Source organism: Vigna angularis, chromosome 5 (genome assembly GCF_016808095.1).
Source record: "Vigna angularis cultivar LongXiaoDou No.4 chromosome 5, ASM1680809v1, whole genome shotgun sequence".
In the NCBI taxonomy this organism is placed as follows: domain Eukaryota; kingdom Viridiplantae; phylum Streptophyta; class Magnoliopsida; order Fabales; family Fabaceae; genus Vigna; species Vigna angularis.
In genome coordinates, this window is record NC_068974.1 from 21,582,759 (window position 1) to 21,592,349 (window position 9,591).

Consider the following 9,591-nt stretch of genomic DNA (forward strand, 5'->3'; position numbering starts at 1 on the left):
CGAAACCCACCAAGAAATAAAACAACATAATTGGGAAAATTTTCCCAAATTTTAGGGTTTCTGAACAAAAAATTCCAAATTTCTGGTGTCTGATTTTTGGTGTAATGTGAGATCATGATTGATACCAATTGGACTCCAGATCAAGGTTGGCACCAAGAACCACAGAAAGATGAATTGTATTTCAGAATTAGGGGTTGGTTTAATACATCATTTGGTCCCACTTTTAGGGGTTTCTTCAAAGTCATCCTACCTTTTAAAAAAGTTCATAAAGGCCCCATGTTTCGATAAAAATTGTTCAATCTAGTCCTTTTTGCTCACGCGGTTAAAAACATAACGGTGCAAATGCCATTGTGGTCAAACCTGAGTGAGTTGTGCAAATCTGATCCCTACTTTAAGCCACGTATTCACCGCCATCCTCACCGGCAGCCGTCCTCTCCAACGCATCACGCGTCACCACCAAAGCTATGCGTCGAGAACGCGAGAAACCCTAGCTCTCCACGGTGCTATACGACGACACTTGAACTTGGCTTCTGGTTTGCTTGCAGGTCTGATTGTGGTCGCAGGTGGAGGCAAGAAGCGGCGCGGTTAGTGGTGAAGAAGAGTGGCGATTCGCGATCTGCAGCAGCGACGTATGGTGGACGATTCTATGGTAGAGATTGGACGACAGTGCTGCTGGTGCGACAATGATTTGGCTGGTGCGAGGGTGAAAATGGTGAAGATTGGTGGTCGTGACATAGCAAGGGATCGCGTTGGGTGGTAGCGCGAGAACGAAGGTGAGATGCGAAGGTGATGGAGGTGCAACAGAAGGGAGAAGACGCTTTGGTGGTGGCGCGTGATGCATTGGAGAGGACGGTTGTCGGCGAGATGGCGGTGACGACGCTGGATGGTGCGGCGGCTAGGGTTTCTTGGAGAGAAATTAGGGTTTGTCTGGAGATGGTGGTAATGTGGCAGGGACTTTTTTAAACCTTTTTTAAATTAAAAAATCATTTAAGTCCACCTATTAACGTCTTTGCGTGCCACGTGCTTATGAGATACCACATTGACATTTGCACCGTTATGTTTTTAACGGCATGAGCGGAAAAGACCGGATTGAACACGAAATATGGGGTCTTACCGAACTTTTTCAAAAGGTATGATTACTTTGAACCAAACCCCTAAAAGTAGGGACCAAATGATGTATTAAACCTTAGGGGTTTTTACCAAAATTAATTGAAAACAAAACCCTAAATCTAATAATTTTCTCATAAAATTATGGTGAAGAAGAAGTTTGCATGTTGAACTCAAAATGTGTTTCATAAAATAACAAATTTTGCAAGTTGGGTTGATCTTTATGTGTGAATTGAAAATGGTAAAGGGTAATGATATTTGTGAGACATTTTTGTATTCTCAGTGCCCTTTCCTCTACTATGGTTGTTTGGTTAAAAAAATTATTCTAATTAAATATAAAATTTAGATGAGTAAATTTTGATTAAATATAAAATTTGAATATTTAGTGTTTCGTTTGGACGATGGTGGTTGTTGGTGGTGGCGTCGGTGGAGTAGCGATGGGGGAGGACGCGGAGGGGAAGGAGGAGAAGATCTGGTTTGAGTGAGAAGTTTCTCACACCTCTTTAAATGTTAGGTGGAATTGAGATGTAGAACACATCACTCACTAAATTTAGTCACAATAACACATCCTCTTAAAAATAATTACAGCAGAATATGTTAACACGGAGCAAAATTGACTCAGTTCTTTAAATATTTAGACCCAATTAAGACCGTTAAAAATACGAAAACCAACTTAAGATTCTCCAACAAATACGAGAATGATCCAAAGGTTTAAACCAATTATTTTACCTAAATGTGGTTGAGATATGAAAAGTACTCATTTTTATTTTTACAATATTTGTTTGCTTGGTGTTTCACCAGTGAAATTGATTGAAAACTAAGCACAGTTTGGCACATAAGAATAAGTATAAAATCATCAAGAATAAGTCCTTATTGAATTTGTAAATGATGATCCTTCACCATATGAAATTCTTAATAAAATTGTGTAATAGTTCAAAAACTTTTCATAAACTTCAAAAACATAGAATGCAGTTTTCTTAAATCTTATTGATACAAGATATGAAATAGCAATACAAGATGATAAAAAAATAAAGAAACACACCAGAATTTATAACAATTCATATTACCACTGATCCAACATCAAAACTCAATTTTTCTCTTAAGAAAAACTAGTTCCAATAATCAATACAAGAGTTTGTACAATGTAAACAACAACTATAACATTCTAAAGAAAATTTACGTCTGATGCATCCTGATCAGACATAAATATCAAAATTTATATATATTACTAGAACATGTTTTCAGTTGAATTGGACCAAAATTGATGGATTGACATATACAAAAAGAAAAAATAATTAAAAACCAAATTTTAACTTGCTAATCATAAATACTTTCCTTGAAAAATATTTTTTAACAAAGTTCTTTGTTATTTTGTCATTTTCCTTAAAAATTATTAAAGAACTAAATTAGTTTTTGAATTTTCTTTTCAATTATAAATTCAAACTTGTTATTGTTAAAAAAACATGTTTTTCTTATTAAACCCTTGACGTAAATATTATAATATAATGTTTGTTTTTTTTTTAAATTATGTTATTAAATTAAGACATTACATTTCTATAATATTATTTAACTATTTTACAATCATATTTTTTTATATTAAATTAGTCATAGTTCAATGACAGATTCAGTTATGAAAACATTAGTAACTACTTACAATAAACAAGCTAAAAATCTTTAACCATGAGTTTGATAGCAATCTACACAACTTTGTTTTTGAAGAAACCAATTTAATTAAATAGAATGAAAGAAAAATGATAAGATATTATTTACACTGGACAGTACAACTGATTTTGAATCCTTAGTCGAATATTCATGCATCCTTACCTTCTTTACACATGTTTACTATTTACAAGAACTAAATCCATCAAAACAAATTATTTATGATATGAATTTGTCTGTTATTTACAAAGTCAACAGAAGAATCCCAATGTAATAATATCCACATTTTGGTATGGAAGTCAAGCCCTTACAACTCAAACTTCTCTACCTCTTCAACCATAACCAACAAAGTTAACAAAGCCTCCAGTGAGAAATGAAAGAATATTTCATGCCTATGAAAAGAAAGAAAATTGCATTCGGTTATTAGCAACCATAGCTCAATTACACATAAACAAGAAGATTATTGTTCAGGAATATCACATATTCAGTAAATCAATTTAATTATGTCAAAAACTAATCGCTTGACAAATCTATATCAGAAATTAAAATATTACTACTACCTTCAATCAAATTCCTCTCCTTTTTCGTCATGGTGATTCTCCAATTTCAGACCTTTTCTGTCGCTATTTACAAACATGTGATGAACATCCATGTTTATGTGCTCCCTTCTATTATTTACAGTCTCTGGCCTAGTATCTGGTTTAACGGTGTTATTGTTATTTACAAGACCCTCTGCTTCTGCTGGAATCAAACCATAATCCCACTCATTTCCTTCAATGCCACTTTTCAATTCAGCAATATTTCCACCAGAATTAGGCATACAACCAGGAAATCTACTACTGGGTGGAATCCTTCCCTTTTCAAACAACTTGGAATTTTGATGCAAAACTTGTTCATTTAACTTGTTATCCACAGCAGGAGTCCTGCAAGAAAATATTTTTTTCATTTACATAAATACACAGTCTGCTTAAATGATGAGAGTTAATGCAAAAATAAATAGAACCCTTTGAAAGTGAGGAAATGTCATCACAACCTAATAATAAAGAGCACGCAATATCCACAGCCCAAACCTTTTGGCTTACCTAATAATAACTAATTAGTAAATTAGTTAGTCATCAAACCTTGTATGTTGAAATTTTGAAGTCTGAATAAAGTCAAAAATTGGAACCAAGTCTTTCGACCTAGCTTCTATCACACGAGTCGGGATCTTTTCAATCTCAAATTCCCCTCCAGAAGCAGCTTCTTCATCCATCATCAAACCAGCCTCTTTAGCCACTGAATGAAAATATATCTGGTCGGCAACCGAATCACATGTTTAAATGTCAAACTATCAAGCACTATAATGTTTCCAAAACATTAAAAAAATGCATTTTCCAGTTTTAAGATAACATACCTCAGTCTTTGCCCACAATTGAGTCTTTGCTTCATGCATTTGCAGTTCAGCTTCTGAAATATACAAATGATGTTCTTTCTCAGAACGTGGATTCGATTTCATGGATACATTCTTCATTTTAGGGCTGATGATATTATCCTTTACTTCCTCAGAGCATACTTTATTGATGTCTGAAACTCCATTCTCTCCATAAATGTCTATATTTTCTACTCCCTCTCTCCAACTATGCCTACAACTTATATTCCACTTCTTGATAGGCTCAATAACTACTTTCGCATCAGTCACAGGGGCAGACTCATGTGCAGGAATTACTCCAGAAACATCTGAATCTTGACAGTTAATTGTCTGCAGAGCATATTGTACCATTGAACCTGTGGATGTAAAGACCAACAGATGATACTTTTCCTTGGAATAGTTCCCATTAACACACAAGGTACTTCTGCCTTCTACGTTATAGAAAGAAGAAGCAATAGCCCCAGAAATGGAACTCAACCTAGTTGTCGCAGCTGCAGCTGCAGCGGCACCAGTTACAGTGCCTCTCCAGCCATTAGATCCATTCCTAATTCTGCTAACAACAGAGAGTGTGATAGGAGGACCAGCAGCACAGAGGCTCTGCTGTTTACAAATTTTTACAGCTGAACTACAAGGCCAATGAACTGCCTGATTAGGCATAACACTCAAACCATCCTTTTCAGTTAAACTATTGTCACATGATAGAATATTTACAGGTCCTCCTTGAGGATTTATAGCAAACAGATGGCTAGTTCCCCTTGAAGAACTAATCATAATCCACCTGCTATCAACACCAAAACTGATATCTTGAATAACCTGAAAAGTCAAATACAGATTTAGAAAAGGTCTCCATTACTTAATGATGCATTTTTAAAATAAAAATGAACATGTATTAATCCAAAGAAAGATTGGGCAGGAAAACTCACTGCATTTGTTATGCCACGTTGCAGCCTGTAGAGATGAACATAAGAAGAGCCAGCATCAGATGCTGACACTCTGTCATATCCAGGCATTATCTTATAAACATTAATGTTATGCCCCTGAACAGAAGCAGTCACTAAGATGGTGCCGCTAGGATCAAAGCATAAAGCTGAAATGGGGCTCTTGTGGGCCCGAAATTGAGCAATGACATTTTTACTGACAATATCTCTTACAATGACCTGAAACAGAAGAATAAGTTATGGTAGTAAAATAAAAATATTAACACTACTAGCATCAGTTGCTATATTGTACAAGGGTAACCAAGACCAAAATAAACATGCAAGAATCCAACTTGAGATGATACACAATGTAAAACTCATGAGCAATTGCAAAATTGTACTAGACTGTTATTTCCAGAATCACAACTACGTTTGCAACTACATTTGAGCCAATGGTAAGGAAAGACCAGGTCTGTACAGCCTAAGACAGGGAAGATGCTATCATATGTATTTGGGTACAGAAGATAATCAAGCACAATATGTGCAGAGTTACAAGTGAATGAAAATTTATTATAAAGAACCATTATTACCATCCCAACACTTTCCACATCTGTTGAATGGCCATGGATGATTCCATTTCCTTTTGTGCTTGAATTCACAGATTGTATTGAACCACTGTTTTCTGGGAGAAGTTCTGAGCAGTAACTGGAAAGTTTCTTGTACCCCATATCTCCAAGGTTCACAATCCCAGCAGCAAGATGCTTGCTAGACTCTTTGGCATAGTGTGCAACCAAGCTCCCATTTGAAGAAAAGCCAGGAAAGCTTGCAGAAGGTGTTAAATGCTGTGGGCTGACACGCCCAGAAGAAGCTATTACAGTAGCGCTTCCACTATAGGCCAGCCATCTTGGACCCACTGCCAGTGGTCCAAATCCAATGCCTCCAGAACCAGGACAACTCATGACTACAGGATTAGTATGTAAAATATACTCCCTTAATAAAGTTGTGGGAGAAAAACAGTGTATCTGCAAAATATAGATACCAATAAACATTAGAGTAAAACAAATTTAGAGGAACTTAATATAGATATAGAAAGGGTACCTGAGTGACTAGAGAAACAGCAACTACTCGAGAACTACATCTTATAGAATAAACAACTGATCTAAAGTTTAGTGTATGAACATATGATTGGGATCTCAGAGAATAAAATTGAACAGTTGATGGCAGATAGTTTCCATTCTCTTGGTCATGGTGGTTTAAAGTGCCCACGTCGCAAGTGGCAACCAACCCCTCTTGTATTTTGCCTCTCCCCACCAACAAATCATTCACACATACTGCCAACAATGGGCGCTTGTCTGCAAACTTGTCCTCCAGTCTCTTCGATACAGTTGGACTAGGTACCATTTGCATAATAGAAACAGGACCATCGTGTTTGGAAACAAGGTCACAGATATTATCTGAATCATCAACATCCCAAACCTGGAAGCCGGACCAATAGCCTAGAAGAAGTACTTGCCGAATGACTTCTCCCTGGTCCTCTAACGTGTCAAACCCAGCCCAAATAACCTACACATATTAGGAAAATTGACAAGTGTTACCTCAGTCTTGACACTAAATTGAAATATGTAATCGAAGAGAAAAGAAAATAGAAAGTACCAATTTTTGAATATTATAAGTAAAGAAGCAAACAGAAATCAGACCCAGAAGCATGAAAGGGCAGATGAAAAATCATACATAGCATATATCCATCCTAAACAAACACCCATTTAACGTAAGGAAATAAACAAGTAAATATAAGAATAGGAGGCATCATTTATACAATGCAACAGCAAAAGATAAAAGGCCCAATAGTTCCGAAACACAAGGATACTGGATATATAATAAATTACATAAGAACATTAAATATATCATATAATACTACCAAACCAGCTTCATTTTTCTACTTTAGAAACTATCACATTAGAACTCATGGATGCATTTGATGGATGTTCAGGGACATTACGAAGAACAGCACAGTACATTAGTTGAGTCAAATGTCCGGTATCTGATGACTGATGCACAGAACAGTGGAGTGAAACTCTTACAGTATACTATGTTACAAATAGACATTGCTGGAGTACAGATCTCATATCTGTAATGAGGTTTCTTAGGCACAATAGCCAATTTAGAATAAAGATTGGGCTTTTCACTTCTAGTTGGTGTGTACCTCATGGTCCTCTATGCCAGCGGACTGTGCAGCTTAGATCCATTTGTGTTTTTTCCTCCATATTGGTCCACTTATCCGTTAGGGCGAATCTCTAGTTAACGAATTTTATTGTAATTCTTTTCTCTTTAATTAATTTCTTCTATTATAAAAAGGAAAAAAAAATCAAATATATACCAATTGAATGCGCCACTTTCCAATAAATAAGCCACTCCTTGATAAGAAAATTCATAAAACATGAGTAGCAAAAATGCACTTTATGCTTTTTTCTTAATAAAACCTATTCCAAATTTCATCTTTTAAAACATTCTGTTCGATGAGGGGTTGCTATGGAGAGAACATTGCAAGCATGCTCAAGAACTTCATAAACTAGAGAGGCCATATACACGAATAAGTGCACTCTTGTTGACCTGGTCGTGGGATAAATGATGAAATCCTCATTGCCATAAGAAATTGTACATATAGATCTTTTTTAAAAGGACGTACAACACACTTCCATATGTGAAAACCAGAATACAACAAATTCAAGCAAATAATTACTAAAGGAACTGAAAAATAATCTTAGTCATCACTTATCGTATCTAAAGTACAAATATGTGTTCTCTACAAAGCAGGCTTCTACTTCAAAGAGTAAAACTCAAATGGTAAACAACGAAGGAGAAAATTAAGAGAGTCGATTCTCACATTCAGGTGATTATATTTCAAAATATCTAAACCGATAATTCTCCCATATTTAACTTCAAACTCTATACTGTACACTTTGCACGTGACATGCGATCCTCCCAAGAACGAACAGATTTATATCAATTTTACTACTCAACTTGAATTGCATAAACTATTAACTCATGTTTGACAAAACCTAATCTAATTGGACAAGATAGAATCAGCATTTGTATCAGCAATAAAAGCAAATAATTAATATTAATCTAACTACCATCCACAAATATCATAATAATAAACTTCATAATTAATCCGATTGCAATACAGCAAACAAGCTGCAATTCATAAACTAGATAGCCATGATGAGCAAGCAAGTTACTATTTTCTAGTTCCACCAGTTATAACTCAAATATACATACCCGATCACGGTCAGTATCCCCATGCTTATCCAAAATCGACGATGCAAAGGAGGCAGCAGCTGACCGAGCGACGGTAGAAGCACCTGATGAAACAATCTTGAGGTAACCAGAGAAAGTACGAAAGGTGCTGGGAATAAAGCCATTGCGGTTGTTCTTGCTGTTGGTTTTGCCGCCACTACCAGCAGCAACACCTCCGTGAAGAAGGTGCTGTTGTTTCTGGTCATCATTTCTACTCATCCCCAAAACCAAAGAGATGAAAATAACAGCTATCCACAGACACAACAACAAAAGGGTCACCAGTGATTCTTCAAATCCATCCTTAAATTCAATCATCACACCCTTCCTCCACCATCAAGAACCAAAACAAAAACGATTTTTTGTTTTGAAAAAAAATAAGCCAAAAGCCGAAACAATCTAAATCACAACCACCCCAAAACAAAACTTGCCTCCAAAATCTTTCCCCTCCTCCCGTTTTTTTCCCTCGAAACAAAAACACCGAAAAAACACAACGATGACAAGAGGGAAACGGTTCGGCAAGACAGAAATTGAAAAATTAAAATAAAAAAGAACAAATTTCAAAACTTATTCCTTTCTTCTAACTTTGATTGAAACCCACGAAAATATTAAAAACTAAAATTCCCGGGTTAAGTTACAAATTATGGACAATGATTATGATCATCACAAATGAAATAATAATACAAATAGTGGGAAAATAATATGGAATTATTAGTATTAATTAATTAAAAAAATATGAGTAACTATTTACTTATAGTAGAGAAGATTGATCGAAAATTAAAGGAAAACAGAATTCGTTAATGAGATTTTAGGGTTTTGGAAAAGAAACCCGGAAATAACCTGAAAACAGGAAGAGATCAGAGAGGAGATGAAAAAACAGAAAGGTAGAGAGAGAAAAACAGGATAACAAGGAGGCAAAATCAGATAAAATAAATGCATAATAAAAAGGAACTTCATTCATGGGTTTACGTGTGTGCCTCACTTTTTCTTTCTCCCTAATATCTCTGAACTTTTTTTAATTATAAATGTTTTTTTTATCAGTTAAACGATACATTGATATTAAATTTACAATTTTATATTACTTGTAATACACATTTTAAATCTTATATAAATATTATTCATAAACAGGCATATACAAATTATTGGATTAATATAGTTTTATCAAATATAAAATAAAACTAAACCATAAATATGATCATCAATGTC

The 9,591-nt window shown here is 35.2% G+C and overlaps 1 protein-coding gene across 4 annotated transcripts; it reads right to left on the minus strand.

Annotated features, from left to right (window-relative positions):
• Nucleotides 1-2,892: 2,892 nt before the first annotated feature.
• Nucleotides 2,893-9,335, minus strand: LOC108340445 (autophagy-related protein 18f). 4 transcript variants are annotated; one of them, XM_017577837.2, is made up of 8 exons: nt 8,371-9,327; nt 6,190-6,654; nt 5,682-6,113; nt 5,098-5,331; nt 4,160-4,987; nt 3,888-4,057; nt 3,327-3,689; nt 2,893-3,158 (listed from the first exon to the last, which is right to left on the minus strand). In XM_017577837.2, exons 1-7 carry the CDS (start codon nt 8,701-8,703, stop codon nt 3,329-3,331), a joined length of 2,823 nt encoding a protein of 940 aa, XP_017433326.1. In that variant the 5' UTR covers nt 8,704-9,327; the 3' UTR covers nt 2,893-3,158; nt 3,327-3,328. The 4 variants fall into 4 exon arrangements, 3 of the variants coding, with proteins under 3 accessions (XP_017433326.1, XP_017433327.1, XP_017433329.1); XM_017577838.2 differs by lacking the exon at nt 2,893-3,158 and having other exon boundaries at nt 3,552-3,689; nt 3,849-4,057; nt 8,371-9,332; XR_001833217.2 differs by lacking the exon at nt 2,893-3,158 and having other exon boundaries at nt 3,562-3,689; nt 3,800-4,057; nt 8,371-9,332.
• Nucleotides 9,336-9,591: the final 256 nt, after the last annotated feature.